This window comes from Nilaparvata lugens, chromosome 2 (assembly GCF_014356525.2).
Source record: "Nilaparvata lugens isolate BPH chromosome 2, ASM1435652v1, whole genome shotgun sequence".
Classification (NCBI taxonomy): domain Eukaryota; kingdom Metazoa; phylum Arthropoda; class Insecta; order Hemiptera; family Delphacidae; genus Nilaparvata; species Nilaparvata lugens.
Genome location: NC_052505.1, coordinates 32,616,446 through 32,634,654, shown reverse-complemented (window position 1 = coordinate 32,634,654; position 18,209 = coordinate 32,616,446). Strand labels below are relative to the sequence as shown.

The following is an 18,209-nucleotide window of genomic DNA, read 5'->3' as shown; positions in this document are numbered from 1 at the left end:
GTCGTAGTCCACATTTGATACAAAGGACACATTAGAGCATTAATGGTGAATTTAGTATCCACATTTCTGTAGAACAACTCATAACCATGCTGGACACAATCATAAAACAACCAAGCAGTCATAAAACAACATTTTCACATGTTTTCCACTTTCGCGATTCACCAAATTCCTCCCAAAAAAAGAAATGAGATTGATTTGATGAGATGACGTTCATAAAAAATGATGCACAAATTCCTAAATATTGTAAATTTGAGGTTTGATTTTCAAATCATTCTTGAACATACTGTTTCAGTCCTTGGAATCTGGAATCTTCTTCAATTATTTTCTGATTTGGTACCCTAGTTATTCAGATCTGAATGAATGTTACTGCCACTTCGCTAATAGATCTTTAGGTTTGTCAAATTTATCTACAATTCACATAATTTACAACTGGCAATAAAATTACGAGTACAGTCAATCGTAAGAAATGGGAATAATGTAACGTTTAGAGAAAAATGCGAATCTATGCCAGTGGTTCCCCACCAGTGAGTTGCAATCCACTATAGTGGGTTGCCAAGAGATTTTTGGTAGGCCGGATAATATAATTTTTATAATCGAAGATCAATTAGTTGTAACCCAAGGATGGTATATAAATCTATAAAACCCCTATATATACTCTCGTTGGCTACTTGTAACCGATTTTTTTCATGGGAAATTAATTGAACTCTTGCAGCCTAATTTCCTTGCTTTATATTCTATGGAGAAAAATTGTTAAAAGTTATTAAAAAAATATGGAAATGTCAGATAACTTATTGTTTTTTCTTACCATTGTACGAAACTTAATTAACAATTTCTAATCAATTCCCTGAATGGGACGGAATCTCAAAAAGCCCGGTTTAACGAAGAACATTATAAAAATTACTCATCGTTTATTCACATGAAACAAGGGGACTCGAAGAATTTATTTGTTTTAATAATGTGTACATCATCAACATGTGTAAAATTGAACCGGACGCACCATAAATATAAGAAACACTTGAAATTTGACAGATATGATGTGGTTGGACAAGGCTATGAGAGGAGCAGCTTCACACGGAGTGTCTCTGTGAAAAGCAGCTTCAATTGTGTCTTTCATCCCCACATATCCACAAGAGGCGGATCGGTATGAACGGTGATTAACTGATAGGGAGAATTAGCAGATTTGTACTGTAATTTCATGGATTTTCCACTAATATCTCTCTCTTTTCCTACTAGGTACGACATAATGCTAGCATGTTGGTCCACAAAGCCGAAAGACAGGCCTACATTCAGTCAACTAGTACAGAATATTGATGAGCTTTTGGAGCAAGTATCACCGCAACAGTACTTGAATTTGAATGTAGATCTGATAACAGTCAACCACACTGATCAATTTCACGATTAGATAATGAATTTAAGGACTGCTTACTCAAGTGAAGCTTCAAGGAATAATCTTTTCAAGTAGGATTTTAGAGAAGGTAAATTCAATTGAAACTTCACCAGTCTTGGATGAAGTTTTTCAAGGAGCGTTTGAGAGAAAAAAATAGAATTTTCAAGGAAAGCTTCTGGATGATTGAGGTAATCTCATTTTGCTCACTGTTTAAGAACATTTTCAAATATTGTATATCGCTCAAAATATCGTTTATTTTCTACGAAATCTTACATTTGTGATTCATTGCTAATATTTTCCTAACTTTATTATAAGTGTAATGATGTATGAAAGGATGAATTTATTGATGTATTCCTTCTTGGATACTCAGTCCGATCGGTCATTGTTGTGTCTTACAAAAATATATATTTTATTTTCTAAATGTGTCGATTCGGTCTAAAATTATCTTTCATGCTACCTACACTAGTTAGATTCCAGGAAAATTTTTGATGACATTAATCATACATGGAAATTATTCACATTGATAATAATAATTATATGAGTATTTCATTTCTTTCAAATAGAATGCTGTTCTATTTTACCTAAGCTGAATATATGTGTATTCTTGTATCAATAGTTCAAGCTGGTAAGTAATGATAATATTGAACATTTATTATAATTATAGCCTAGGTACGGTATCTTATCTTTCAGAAAGATTGGAAAGATAGAGTATGCTTTGACTTGGTAGATGGTATACTTGTGCTGAGTTAATTTTGTGAACACATCTGTATTAATTTAGAATCAGATTTAGTAAAATGGAGAGACTTGGACTTGGATGAATCTATGTCAATTGAAGGCACCAAATCTGCAAACTAGTTGAAATCAATCTGAATAACAAGCAATTTTTAAAAAATCGATTTCACTTGTCAGTTATCAATTTTTGAAGAACAGAAAATTGCAGTTAGATGCCAAAAATTTTTGGATGTGAGTTTTTTATTTAATGTATAATAAATAAATTATATTCGCCAATCTCCAAATTTGATCCGTAATAACATTTGATCTGAACAGGGAATACAACAGACATGATTGCATTCCGAATAAACAGTAAAATATTGATTGTATATTGAGATGGAATATACTGTGCTTAATTTGAATTTAGTTGATTGTGTATGAAGATTCGCAAAAAAAAGAATATTAATGTGATAGGCTATGTAAGTGGAATGTTTCAGTAAGAATATATTTTATTTATTACTATTATTATTTTGTTTTTTCTAATATTGCATTCTCAAATATCAACTATTATAACAGGAAAATAGATGGCAACTTATTCCTCTTGTTTGGTCATTTCAAAAAATAATCTTGTCAACATTATTTAATAAAAATCTATGTATTATCATCATTATAATGTACTATTATTGTTGTTCAAGAGTTCCATTTGATGTACCAATAATAAATGTTTATTATCACTTTTAATATCATGCTATTTCTGGACATCTTATTTTGTTAGATGTATTGCCAATAACGTGCATTTCAAATTTTCAAGTTATACGTCTTGAAATAGGCTTGGTGTTGGATAAGAAACTTTCCAATGTATTTCTGATATCAGGTTTTTCATGTTCTTATTGATGTTTTATTAGTAAACTGAATACTTTGATCTCTGTTGGATTAATTGTAGCTTCCTATGTAATTTGTCAACTACTTATTAAATTCAGATTGAAAGATATTATGTTTATCTACTCTAGGAAAATACAAAAATATTTTTGTTTATAACAGCACACCAGAGAGAGCTAATATATTATAGTATGAGTGTTTATAGAATCTTACAACTGAAAAGTTACTAGTGACTCCCTGGTTTGAAGAAATCGCTCATGAACTGCTGTATTGATCTCGGGAGTCCGCAACTTGTAATAATTATACCGAGTTGATGAGAATAAAATTATTATGGAAACAGCAAAATATTTCTTTTACAAGTATGATATGACAGAAGGTTCCATGGGTATCCTATTCCAATAGGAGAAAAACCTACTATCAGTCGCTTAAGACTATTGTCCGCCATCTTGGTTCAGTCATATGAGTCCATCTTCATTTCGAATCCAGCTTCAATTTGAATCGAACTTTATTTTTTTAAATGGGATCGTGGTCATGTGAGACATGATTTTGATACAGAATTTCAAAAGAAAATTAATGGTGAAACCCGCACATCGATATATCTCAAACCGTTTCAATTCAACATTTCAAAATACTAATAAATTATACAAAAATGAAATAAATCAGTGCCTACATTGGATAATCAAGTGTTAGTGAAAACCCATAGTAGCTTAGCTACTCACGAATTTAACACTTTAACAATATTTAACACACAGTTCTAGAGTCGAGCAGCCTTGTGATCGGGTGGCTCTATCTCTACTCTTATCGGTTTGATAACCTGCCGCTCTGTAGACTCCGGCATCAACTGTAGGCAACTAACTAACGTTTCCAACTACGACTTCTAGAGCTCATCAAATTTGTTTCATTCAATTATAAACTCAGTTGAAAATGAATAGCAATTGTGATGTAGGTGAAATCGAAATCGGTACAGAGTGTATCAAGTGTTCCGTTTGCGATAATATATGTTACCCGACGTGTACGCGCATTAAAACTTAAAAACTTTCGTAAACTAGAGAACAAAAATTCATGGAAGTGCGATCAATGGGTTACCCAAACAAGTGATGCCAGTGAGGGGAATCTTGAAACTCGTATTGTTAGCTAGCTCTCTGAAGAAATTTATTGAAACCAAATTTGCAGCTTTTAGCGAAGGAACTGGTTTCATTAACAACAATAATTGTGAGAAAAACCATGAATCTATTAAATCCCTACAAGCCAAAAACAAAAATTCAAAAAAGACTGTGAAATTTTGAATCGAGAAAACCAATTACGTCTAAGGGAAATTCAGGATCTTCAACAAAGATCTCGTATTGATAACCTAGAAATTTCCGGTGTCCCAACAACAACAGGTGAAAATGTATACGCTATTTTGAAGTGTATTGCTGCGGCCATCGATGTTCCATTAAGAGACGATGACATATCAATCGCACATTGAGTTCCGACAGCATAGGGTAAGATACAACCAATTACCTGCAAATTACCACTAGTAGATCCAAATTAAAATGGTTACTGGCCGCTAAAGTGAAGGAAAACCACGTAATCACGGACTTGAATGCTAACCTTCCTTACGGTAGAATTTACGTAAATGAGCACCTAACAACTGCCAACAAAATGCTGCTGGGGAAGGTGCGATTTCTAATGAGGGAGGGCAAATTAAATTCTCATAGGTATTTCGAACACAGGACTCACCAGCTAAGAGAGTTGCACAGTGACAATGAATCTAATATTGTACATAAATGTAAACAGGAACCTTTTCAACCGAATCACAACCTACAACACTCGTCAATCATTTAGAACATCTAACTTGACTCAAACTAATCTACAGATTTGTAGGATGCAAACAATGTGTGATAAACTTTGTAAATACCGATCCCCAGGAGTTTCTCTCATGCTGTTAAATAAATATAGTTTTAATAATTATAGTTTTAAGGAATCTCTAGATGTATTAAAACATCTACAGACTTATATGGAGACATAACTTGAGGCATTAGTACAGTAATAGCTTCAGGCATTAGTACAGTAATTTACTAAGTTATTTAGCAGTATAGTTCATGTTTTAGGGTATTAGTTTGAAAAGCTATAGGCAAGTTTAATCCTTTGAGAAGGGCAAATGCAGCAGGGCAAAATAAATATTAAGGTATTTTCTCCTAATGAGTATTGGTTTCTGTTCATCTGTCGACACTTTAGTAGTTTCTTTTCTCTGTTTTGTTAACATTTATAATTTAACTATCTTTTCTTTAGTTTTTTCGAACAATAATTTTCATATACTGAAAAAGGACGAAGGAGTGAGTCAATTTCGTTGTCCAACAAACTTCACCTTTAAAAAGTTTGGAGAAATATAAGTTTTCAAAATTCGTCGCTGATTGATAAATTCTTTCTAAAGCTATTGTAGAGCATACAAACAGACGGACAACGACTTTGGCCGTGAATCGGAAGTGACAACTCGCTAACGCAAGTTCAATTATTTCAGTTGAATTTAGTTTTGACTGTATTAGATATGTGTTGCCTTTTAGGAAGCATTTAGTATAACATTCCACTATGAATATTTCAGCATAATGTTTTTCAATCTTAGAAGAATAAGTAGCTGTGCTATTTAATATAAAAATTTTACTCTACATTATTATCACTGTATAAGAATTCTATAACTCTATTCAACAAGGGGAAACATGAAAATGAAACATTTTTAACATGAAAATTTAGGTATTCGGGCCGGATTTCTCAGATATTCTAAGAAATGTCATAGCAAAGCACGCACTAATAAATCATTGTTGAAAAATTATACACGAACTTCTGAATTTTCTTAGAGGAATTTAGTGGAATGCAGATCTGAATTTATATGGGTATGGAATATTCAAATACTTTGCTCTGAAGAAGAGATAACTCAAATATGAATGTTTGGGGTGTGGTACACCCCAGGGTTATATTCAGTCCACATGAATCAGTCATAGAAGATATATTTGGAATAAGGCTTCTCTGATTGGTTCTCGTGTGGCATTTAATCATGATTAAAATGGAACAGGCTTTGTGCAATCGGGAGAATGTTTCCCAAACCTGAAACAATTTACAATAACTTCACCAATCCTGAATTGGAAAAAGAAACCCCTCATTTGATGGAGTTAAAATTGGACCTGGCTGGCTCAGTCTGGCGTCAAGAGTTTTCAGGTCGCAACTGATTAATTTCAGGGCCTCTGACATGAACTAACAAAAATATGATGATTATAATGGAGAAGAAAAAAAGAGAAGATTTAATATGGTAAATCAACAAAAGTAGAGATTTACAAGGTTTCGAGGTAGTTGACTAAATGGACTGTGAGATATAGAACAGAAATAGAATAGCACTTATTAGTGATTACAGGCAGTCGTGTGGCTAATAAGTGATTGTGACATTTTCAAGTCTGTTATTCCATGTAATAGTGTCGATTATTTGGTACAGACACCAATATCTTAAGGTGCGTACAGATATATGCGCCGCGAACATGAGCAATTCACTTTTAATCAGCTGACTATATCTGTATTTTTACAGAAACGGTAAGATACAGATATAAAACGCTTGGCATCAGCTGATTAAGTGAATTGCTCATGTTCGCGGCGCGTAAATCTGTACGCACCTATACAAAATGAAATGGGTAGATACGTCATCATTCAGTTCGCACGCTATGTCAGATTGGAGCGGGGAATTGGAGGCTGTGAACCGTATAGGGTGGGTTGGAGCGGCGCCGACTTTAGATATGCAAATTAGTTGTTTGGCAGTGACAAAAGGTCAGCCAGGATACGGCTAGTTACGCTGTTGGGATAACAGTTATTAGCCACAGGCCTCCCCCACCGCCACCCCTCACACATTTATCGCATTGTCGAGTGTCCTTCACAAATTAGCACACGCCAAACAACTAGGGTTGCCGTGTAAAAAAGACGTACGCCTATAATCGGTTTTCAATGAAGCGTTTTATCGTTCGGCATTCAGCAGTGTTGGTAGAAGTTGTCAACAATCTTCAATGAGCGTAATCCCGTTCATTTGATATATTCCACGTTATGGTGAGGCTCAGAGCATGCAAGAGTTTCACTGGATGGATGACCGAGTTTGATTTCAAGTAACTTCTAATTATTTATGCAAGATAAGATTGGATGAACTCGATTGATGTAAATAATTCATCCTTACTATTGTCTCTTTATATTAAAATAAGGTCAAGATACTTACAAATCATCGTAAATTTATCCACTTAGTAGATCAGTAATTCAATTATAGAAACTAGTTTCAAGTAATCAATGTTTTCAAGGACAAAATTAATCATCAATTGATCAAGTAATGTATTTTGAATGAGGAAACTACCAATGCACTCTGTACCGTACATTGAAAATGAAATCTCAAGTAGTATGGACTAAATTTGACTTTTGAGAGAACAAGGTAGATTTGTTTTCTCTCGTTCATTCTAGACCATAAATATTTCACCATTACCATGCAAAAGTGACATCCTCCTGGAAAGAGTGTCATCAACAATAGTACAAAATAGTATCGTACTCAATAAGCAATGCATAGTATTAAAAATGAATGGATTTATTCATTACTAATTAATATTTATTTATCATATTGTTTACAAATACTTAACATGAGGAAAGGCACAACAGGCTAATACCCAAAACTGTCCCATTTCCAATTTATACTATACTGTCCAAATTAAAATGCTGGTTATGTCACTTTCACTTTTCAAAATACAATTTACGCTCATCAATACTAAGATAAACGAGTAAATTTTGAATCGAATAGGTACTATTAGAGTCTAAAATCAAAAAATCTAGAACAGTAACTTAGTAATTATTCAAAAAGTCTAAATTTTGAATAAAACTAGATTTGTTTGAACTAAAAACTTTACAGAAAACGATGAGTAAACAATGAACTTTCCAATACGACTGATACAGGAGTTGAAAATAATATCAATCAATAGCCTACATGGTTGCCATGGCAAAATTGTAACGTGCTATAAATTTCGGCTCCAAATTTATTGTCTAAATTTAATATTTTCTATATTAATTGGCTTAGTGGTTTTGTGTTTTGTTTCGGTTTTATATATGTTTGGACTTTTTAACATCAAAATAAACTTTATTCCAAAGTGAAAAGTGAAATTTAAAGTATTGTGCTCACTATAAACCTAGTGTCCGGTTTCCCATTAGGGAACTTTGGACTATATACGGCGAGGTGGAATTACCCTTGGGTCTACCCACCATTCAAAGCTGTACGCTAATAATAATAATAATAGCCTACTTTATCCAAGTCATTGTTTTCATCTCATGTCGAGTGACAAGCTTAGATTAAATAAACAAACAGGCATCGACAATAAACTGATGTCAGAAAGTGTAGAATTTAATAAAAAGTTCTCTAGAGAGTATATTAGTAATAAACAATATCCCAACAACAGATTATATTCTAATGATAATCAGAATATTTTGAAATGAACTAAACTTAATCCTCACACTGTACTTTAATCACAGCTACAACTAAGTGCTGGTTGCCCGTACTTGAATCAAAAATAAACTATGTGATTCACTTTGAAAGGTATTTTACATTTTATGGAACTGATTTTTTAGATTTATTTTAAACTTCCATATAGTAGATCCTTGGGGAATAAAGCGAAGAGAGATACTATAATGAAATTTTATAGAATAATGGCTGTTCCTGTCCTCCTTTATGAAAGTGAATCGTGGGCAACAACGAAACCACTTGAGAGTAGAGTACAGGCGGCAGAGATGCGATTCCTCCCCAGAACTAATGGTTGCGATCGGAGAGATCATTTTAGAAATCAATATATCTTAACAGAGCTGGGAATATACAATTCGATTGCAAAATTTGTAGAATACAGAATTCTACGGGAGTAACATATAAAATTAATGTCTGCAGAAAGGCTTCCCCTACTAAATTGAAGACCAGAAGGTAAAAGATCAATTGGAAGGCCACGTATGAAATGGCAATAACCACATACGAATGTGAATTTATACAACTCACTTGAATTCAAATAATGACTGTATAAGCTGTTAGTAAGTTGGAACTGGAAATTCTAAATGGAAGATATGGGTTCCCCAAAAATACATTTTAATCCATACTCTGAATCTTGTTGTAATTTTCAATTCATACTTGTATGATTATTACCAATCTCAAGTATCCCAATAAATTAATATTGCATTTACATTGACGGAGATTCCCGTTCGGTAAGGCAAGCAAGGGAGTGAACAGTAGGGACCCTTGGATGCTTTGCCTGAGGGTCCAAAAGGGCCTCGAGGCGACAAAAGCCGCATGTTTGTATGAGTGTGTGTGTTTGGGTGGTTTGATCGGCCACTACAGATGTTTAACTGAATCAATTATTCATTTGTTGTTTTTCGAGTGAGAGTCACGTGGGCCGACCGATTCCCACGATGAGTCACGTGACCAGTACTCCGTTTAGCCTAACTGCTATAAGCAGTACCAGCACTTGCTATTTGCAGTACAAAGTCCAACCCCTCCACTCGCTCGGGGCATACATAAAGGATTTGCGACCGAATCGCTGTTCAGTATCTAACAATGCAATGAATAGTAAACTGCGGGTGCAATGAGACAGAAAACTAGAATGTGCACGATTTTCCGCATTCGCAGTCTGTTTACCAACGCGCACGCGCCCGCGCTCACCCAGATTGTGGTAGTGTGGTTGTTTGCTTTTGGTGAACCACTCAACATCACCTCTCCTCAAACAACTTATCAGCTCTAGTTCAAATCACTTAGCTTATTGTTCGAATTTAACCAACCATGTTTGAATGAAGCAGTGGTATGATGTTGGAGTTTCACAAGCTATTTCGAGATCAATGCACAAATTCTTTGAGAAAACAGTCACGAATTTTAAATTCTTCTTAGATGATGACGCACAATGCACACACATTTGGTTGTGAGCCATATTTGATCTGAATAAATTAATATCAAGTTTCTCAAGCATTTTCACGAACAAGTTACGATTTATCCAATACTACTCCAGTACAGTAAGGTAAAGTTCGAAATTTGGAGAGGATTTCGCCTTAATCATCCCTGTTTAGTGTTTGTAAGTCTAAAAACCAACTATGTTTCAATGGGAATTATTATGAATGATGTTTTTCAAGTATTTTGGAAATGAATGCGAAAATTATTCACAGCATTATTCATAAAAAAATTAATACTTTTTACTCGATTAAGACCACTCATTTTTGTTCGAAGCTAGTAATAATGAGCTGTATTCTCATCATTAACTGATCTTGAAATTGAAAAAGTTAAAATTGTTGAAAGAGTTATTTAATCCTAATACTTTATTAATATTGTAATAGATTTCACGAGAATTTAATCACGATTGAAATTCAACCGGCATTTGTGCAACCGGCCTAAAGGCTATTTGCACAGAAAGCTTAGACTGCATTAAATCAGCTGGTCTGTTAAACTCAAAAAATCTGGTGTGGCGCACTCACACAACTTTCCTTGCCGTTATGAAAATTTATCACCTGACGCTAGTGTTCACGCGCATCTCAAGTCTACTATTCGAAGATCCAAGCCAGCTAGTGACAGGACAAAACGCTGGAGACACGAAGTCTGCTATCTCTTCATAGTGAATGATTTAATAGAATCTACAGTTGCCAACAGTTTTCAATTGAAATAATAACATTTTCTCAAATTTCGAGCGTATTTAAAATTTAAGGTTGAAATGTTACTGAACATTAATTGTAGAGATTTTTATGTTCAATATTTTCTACTTGGAATTTTTTGTTTAAATTGTATCTGGAGCCTGATAATTGGGAATCTAAGATCAATCTTTGCATAGATGGGGCGGAGCTCCTGGAATTTTCACTTATCAGCTTATCAATGACAACTATAGGTATAAATTTTATCAAAATCGTTGAAGCCGTTTTCGAGAAAGTCGCCAAAAACCCTGTTTTTGACAACATTTTCGCCATTTTAGCCGCCATATTGAATTGCATTAGATCGAAATTGTTCGTGTCGGATCCTTATATTGTAAGGACCTTAAGTTCCAAATTTCAAGTCATTCCGTTAATTGGGAGATGAGATATCGTGTACACGGACGCACATACACTCATACACACACACGCACATACATACAGACCAATACCCAAAAACCACTTTTTTGGACTCAGGGGACCTTGAAACGTATAGAAATTTGGAAATTGAGGTAACTTAATCTTTTTCGGAAAGCAATACTTTGCATATCTATGGTAATAGGGCAAGGAAAGTGAAAATAAACCACATTATGATAAACTATATTTGATATTGATTTAATCCAGTGCAAGAATAATTTTAATGGTAAAACGTACTCCTCAATATTGATTACATAGACATAATATATAATATTCAAACATTCTTATAGGCCTTCTCAATAACGATTTAAACAAGAACTTTGGCAGTTAATTGCGTTCGTAAAATTGAAGCTCCAAGACATCCCGCACAAGATCTCGGCCTCTGACTTTAAATTGGTGAATACAGCCAATACAAATCGATCTCTTGTGGCCTAAACTGGATGATATGGATGTGAGCAATATGCGATTTCAGCAAGCCGGTTTAATATGCCAGACAGCGCACAAACCAATTGACATTTATGATGTGCAATTTTCATAACCATTTCCATGGTTATTTGGCACAGAGGTGATGTCAACTGGCCACTAAGATTGTGTGAGTTCACCCCGCTAAACCTTTTTTTGGAGGGCTACGCTAAGTCATCAGTCTGCCAAACACCTTGAAACATAGAGATTGAACACATATGGAAAGTCAACATTATTCAAGCCATCAATGAGATTTAGTCCGATTTGTGCGCTGATTAATGGGAAAATGGACTTATCTCTGCCACCTCGCGACTCCGAGGCGGCCATTTGATATTATTATGATATTCCATTTTACTTTCCTTGCCCTATTACCATAGCTAAGGAGAGTATCGCTTTCCGAAAAAGTTAGGGTACCCCAATTTCCAAACGTTTCAAGGTCCCCTGAGTCCAAAAAAGTAGTTTTTAGGTATTGGTCTGTATGTGTGTGCGTGTGTGTGTGTATGAGTGTATGTGCGTCTGTGAACACGATATCTCATCTCCCAATCAATGGAATGACTTGGAATTTGGAACTCAAGGTCCTTACAATATAAGGATTCAACACGAACAATTTCGATTCAAGATGGCGGCTAAAATGTCGAAAATGATGTCAAAAACAAGGTTTTTCGCGATTTTCTCAAAAACGGCTTCAACGATTTTGATCAATCTCATACCCAAAGTCATTGATAAGCTATATCAGCTGCCACAAGTCCCATATCTGTGAAAATTCCAGGAGCTCCCCCCCATCTATGCAAAGTTTGATTCTAGATTCCTAATCATCAGGCTCCAGATACAATTTAAACAAAAAATTACAACTAGAAAATATTGAACATAAAAATCTCCACAATTGATGTTCAGTAACATTTTCACCTAAAATTTTAAATAACCTCGAAATTAGAAAAAAAAGATTATTCAATTGCAAACTGTTGGCAACTGTTGATTCTATTAAATCATTCACTATGAAGAGATAGCAGACTTCGTGTGTCTCCAGGTTATTGTCCTGTCACTAGCTGGCTTGAATCTTTGAATAATAGACTTGAGATGCGCGTAAACCCTAGCGTCAGGTGATAAATTTTCATAACGACAAGGAAAGTTGTGTGAGTGCGCCACACCAGATTTTTTTGGAATGGTATAGATAGACTTTCCACAGAAAAAATATCTCACACGTTTCATTCACTCTGTTTTATTCAACTACATAAAGTTAGAAAATTTTCAATAAAAACCCCTATAGCATAACCCCACCACTAAGCTTTTGTCTCACTGGTGTCCCAGCCTAGTGATCTAGCCTATAAGGCATCAACTTCGGAGAGAATATTTTTCTCCAGTATTTAAAAATAGACTGAGATTCTCATACTTTACATCAGCGAAGCTATTCTATCTTTTCAGCCACTTCACAGCATCCCAGCGGCCCATTATCAAAGAGGTTGTCATTTGTCATCCTACTCGATACAGTAGGCTACTATCATAGTCATTTGTCGTTCGCGGTGTGTACTCTATGATAAATACTGTTATTCACGACCCATGTCCCAAACTTGGGTCGCGAGCCAATAGCCCAAATCACAAACTAGAGCGCCGCGTGCCGGCGACTGTCGCAAACTGCGACACGCGACTGGCGCGCAATTCAAACCGACCGGAACTGATGACACTCATTACAACCCTCAAACTGGCGAGCTCCTTCCTATCCCCAACAACAATTTCACGCCAATGTCTATTTTACGCTGTCTCATTTGCACCCTCCTGTAGGAATTGTCCACAGTTATAGTCTATAATAGCTAACAGTATAGTCTATACGTCTACAATACAGAATAGGTTACTGACTATATAGCTGAAGTCTACATTCTACAGTAAAATCTATTTTGTATAGTTATAGTGCTGCTTATTCGATGATTGATCGTTTCTATTCAAGTTCTTCTTGGTTGAAGCAATCACTAGACTTGATGTCGGCAGTATGTTTCAATGGAATTTCCGGTTGATCAAACTAATAATAGTTAGTAGACAAATTTGTGGTAATGGATAGCTACTGATCGTTTCTATGTGATTAGTGGGATCTCCGTGGTTAGCTGAGAAGACTGCGATGATATTGGGAGAAGGATAACCAAGATAATTATCGAATACATGGATGAATCTCCGGTAAGAAGTTTTCAGTTTCTCTTAGGGGGATGCGTTAGTTACACGCTGTGCATCACAAAAATTCTGTACAAAACAACTCACTGATCTGAATAGCAACATGAAAACTCGGAACCATATATAAGACTTAGTATTATATAAAATGAAAAAAATAAATGAATGAATAAGATAGGATATACAATTCTGATTAATAGATTTATGTACGACAGAATAACGTGAGGAAACTCATCCAATGTGAGAAACCTGAAACACGGACACTGTTGAAGCGTTTCCCATGAACTTCTCCACAGATAAGATAAGATATTATCTTTATTCATCACTCATGTTCGCATGAAGTAAGATTCATCCCTATACCCAATACAGAACCCCTGTGCGTTGAGCTCTCTCTCCGCCAGCCTCTCAGCCTCTATCCTTTTTCTTATCCTCATAACTTGTTGTCCAAATCCAAATTCTTGATATCATATTTTCTAAGCTTTCCAACCCCAAGAAGAAACCAGAGTGTTTTGATATTTTAAGAAAAGGTATAGTAATGACAGACCACGTCTGCCAGGTACATCCATAATTTCACAGTGGTAGACTACACCTTTTTCATATTTCTTCATTTTAATAGACAAGCAGGTTTTATGCGTGCTCCGCAAGGGGTAAAAGCACACATACATTGAATTTATAGTTTATATTTCCAAGCTGATATTGAAAGTATCAACTGTAATAATTTGGAGTAGAAAAACTATTTGATTGGACTGTAAACTAACATCTTACGTGAATTTTGTATCACAAATTGGATACATTTGTTTTAATCATTGGAATCATCATTAATTGATTAATACGAATGTAAAAGGCCTATAACCATTCTCGGTAAATTGAGAATATTTATGCAAAAACTAAGTTCATCAGATCAGTAGTTGAGACGTGATGATGCGTCAAACATGTATATTTCGTATTGTGTAGATATATTAGACGAATAATGATCATTTTTATCTCATTTCATTTCTAGATTCCATTGGAATTAACAGAGAAAACTGCAATTATTTTGGATGAAGAATAACCGCTTGTAATTATCTAACAGCATAACATTTTTTGAGAAATGTCACAGCCACATCTAATACTAATAAAAGTCTATACTACAGGTAGCTATGGAAATATTGACAGTTTCTTTATATATTTCTTTTTCCCTACCACATTTCTCCCTAATATAGACCAAGTACAGAGTGGGGCAGAGCCGATTGACGAGTTTGGAAGGGTTATAAGTAATGAACCGTTCAACTTGGAAAAAAGTTCTTTTGGTTTCAATTCAGATTGAAATGTAGTTTCTATTGTTAATTTTTGAAAATTATAAACCATCAGTGAAATGATGCAATACAGCACATAGATGCAGCAATACAGATGTAGCGTATTTTTGAAGTTTGAAAACGCATTTTGGCACACTGCGATTGGTAAGGCCTGGATCTCTTTTCTGATTCGCTTCTTTAGTTCTTCCTAGGTGTGTGAGCGGTCTTTGGAAACTTTTTTTCAGGTAACCCAATAGAAAAAAGTCGTATATGCTTAAATCGGGTGAGCGTGCTGTCCATAGTTCTTTAAAAAACATCACCGTTAATGCCACCTCTCAGCGTTATGTGACAATGTTACAAACGTTTCTGAAAATTCTTACTAAAGCAAGAGTGCTAATAATACATTATATTTTCAATTATCATCATTACACACTCATAAGAAAAATTACTATCTTCTTCTCTTCTTCTCTCTTCTCTTCTTCTTCTTCTCTATACTTATAAAAGGCTAAGCCACGACAGACTGAAATCACACCACAGCCCAAACTACTAAGCCTAAAAACTTGAAATTTTACACAATTGTTTATGGTAGCCTGAAAGCATCCACTAAGAAAGGATTTTCAGAAATTTGCCCCCCCCCCTGAGGGAGCTGGGGCCCCCCCAAAATTTTGTACTTTTTAACCGCTCATTGCACAGCAAAGTCATGAGGAACTTTTTTGTTCAGCTACGAAGAAAAATTAGATCTATGCAGAAAAATTTCGATCAGGAGCACAGGGGGTCCAGGAGAGGGCATTTTTCGAAAATGTTGATGTAAAATCACACTACAGCTCAAACTAATTGTTCTACAGGATTGAAACTTTGCACAAATATTCTTCAAACATGCTAGACGCGCACTAAAAACGGATTTTGAGATATTTTGCCTCTAAGGGTTTCAAAGGATGAAAAAGGATCCTATTAAGTAAGGTTATGAACATGGTAAGGTGAGTGAGTGCCATATGAAAATGAGATAATTTATTTATTGACATGTGATATTCTAACATATGTTGTAATCATTGGAAATAACAAAATAATATGATAGAAATTCAAAAAAGAACATCTGTTCTATTATTGCTTTCTACCAGATTCCACGCAACCTCAATAATATTGATAAATATGTTCAATAATATTATTATTATTGATATAATAAAAGTATTGTTTTAATAATTAATTATTATCATTAATATAATAATAGTATTGTTTCGGTAATCAATAAATATTTTTATTTTCACAAACTCTGTATAATTTATAATGATGAATGTGAAACAGCTACATCAAAGAAATTATCTCAAAAACATATGTTTAGGAAAACCATAGTTTTGAACTTCGTTTTCCTGATGCAATGTATAAGCGTACACGTGGCATGTATTATTAATTTTTCAGCTAGAACAGTTTTTTGAGACTGCTAAATAAACGTCTACAGTTTTATCAATGCTGTATCGGCAATATGAAAACGCATGCAGTTAATATGTCTTTAAATAAAGGTGTTGATATCTACATGATAATTATTCTCTACCATTTTTATTCAATTAAAATTTCAAAATTATTCAAGCCTTTATAGAATGATTGACTCACAGTACAGTCAGTCGAAAATTTTAATATTGAAACGAGGGGTATTTTTGCAAGCTGAACAAAAAAGTAAGGTCCTATGCACCTTTTTGATATTATTTCTTCAAATGAAAAATGAGTTTTGTGGGTTGTCAAAACTCCCCCTGAAAGAGAACTATTCATTTTATCCTATCTTTTAGTAAAATAACAATGATTTCTGCATTGAATAACATATCTATCTTGCCAACAAGAATCGCACTCTTTGTGAATTTATATATGACGTACACTTTAGATTTATATAATTATATTAATAAATTCTTGGAAATTGAAGTACTTTTTTCAGTTAGTTGATGAAATTGATTATCAATAGAGAAAATGGTTATAATTTTATCAATACAGAATTAGTTGAATGAATTGTCGATGTACTGAGTTCTTGGTCAACAATAATTCAATATTGGTATTTATCCAATCATTATTTTTCTCAGAAGTTATTTCATTTGAATTAGAAAATATTTATAAGCTCCTATCAATTTATCATTCGTAACAATGAATTCTTCAAAACATGAATTTAATCAAATAAAAAATTGTCCATACTTCTGTATTCATGTTCGCATGTTTTCTACTTGTGATGGATGGCCAAAATATTGTGGTGTGAGCTGCACGTCGAATTTTAATCGAGGGCTCTGATTGGCTGAAATGTTCAGCGTTCGGAGTTAGGTGAGGCGAGCAGTTAGAACAGAGGCAAGCGGCACGGCGAATGGTTCGGAGTACGGTACGGCGAATGATTGACAGCTGATTTTTAACATTATGAAACATATGCTCATGTTCGTTGAAAGGCAAGATGTTCGGAGGAATGCACGGTTTGCTGCGCGGTTCGAGGTTCGGTTCGGCATGTATGATTACATATGTTAGAATATCATGTGTCAATTATCTCAGTTCCATATGGAGTTCACCTTACCATAAGCTTACTTAATAGGATCCTTTTTCATCGATTTCTTCTTCTTCTTCTTCTTCTTCTTACTCCTCTTCTCCTTCTTTCTCTTCTTCTTCTTCTTCTTTTTCTTCCTCTACCTATATCTAAAAGGCTAAGCCCCGACAAACTGAAATCACGCCACAGCCCAAACTACTAATCCTAAAAACTTGAAATTTCGCTCAATTGTTTATTGTAGCCTCGAAACATCCACTACAAAAGGATTTTCAGAAATCTGCCCCCCCCCTTAGGGAGCTGGGCCCCCCAAAATCATCACTTTTTAACCGTTCATTGCACAGCAAAGTCATGAGAAACTTTTTCGTTCATGTACGGAAAAAATCAGATCTATGCAGAAAAATTCCAATCAGGAGCACAGGGGGGTTCAGGAGAGGGCACTTTTCGAAAATTTTGATGTAAAATCACACTACAGCTCAAACTAATTGGCCTACAGACTTAAAACTTAAACACAAATATTCTTCAAACATGCTAGATGCGCACTAAGAGCGAATTTTGAGATATTTTGCCTCTAAGGATTTCAAAGGATGAAAAAGGATCCTATTAAGTAAGCTTATGGTAAGGTGAACTCCATATGGAACTGAGATAATTGACACATGATATTCTAACATATGTTGTAATCATTGGAAAGCTTAAAACAATTTCATCAATTAGCTGATCGAATTGA

At 34.6% G+C, this 18,209-nt stretch overlaps 1 protein-coding gene across 1 annotated transcript in view; it reads left to right on the top strand.

Annotated features, from left to right (window-relative positions):
• Window positions 1-3,338, top strand: part of LOC111053840 (tyrosine-protein kinase receptor torso) — a 320,170-nt gene extending 316,832 nt beyond the window's left edge. Inside the window, exon 18 of the mRNA XM_039421048.1 lies at window positions 1,234-3,338. Coding sequence (XP_039276982.1) covers window positions 1,234-1,402 — 169 coding nt within the window. The 3' untranslated portion in view covers window positions 1,403-3,338. The remainder of the gene's footprint in view (window positions 1-1,233) is intronic.
• Window positions 3,339-18,209: the final 14,871 nt, after the last annotated feature.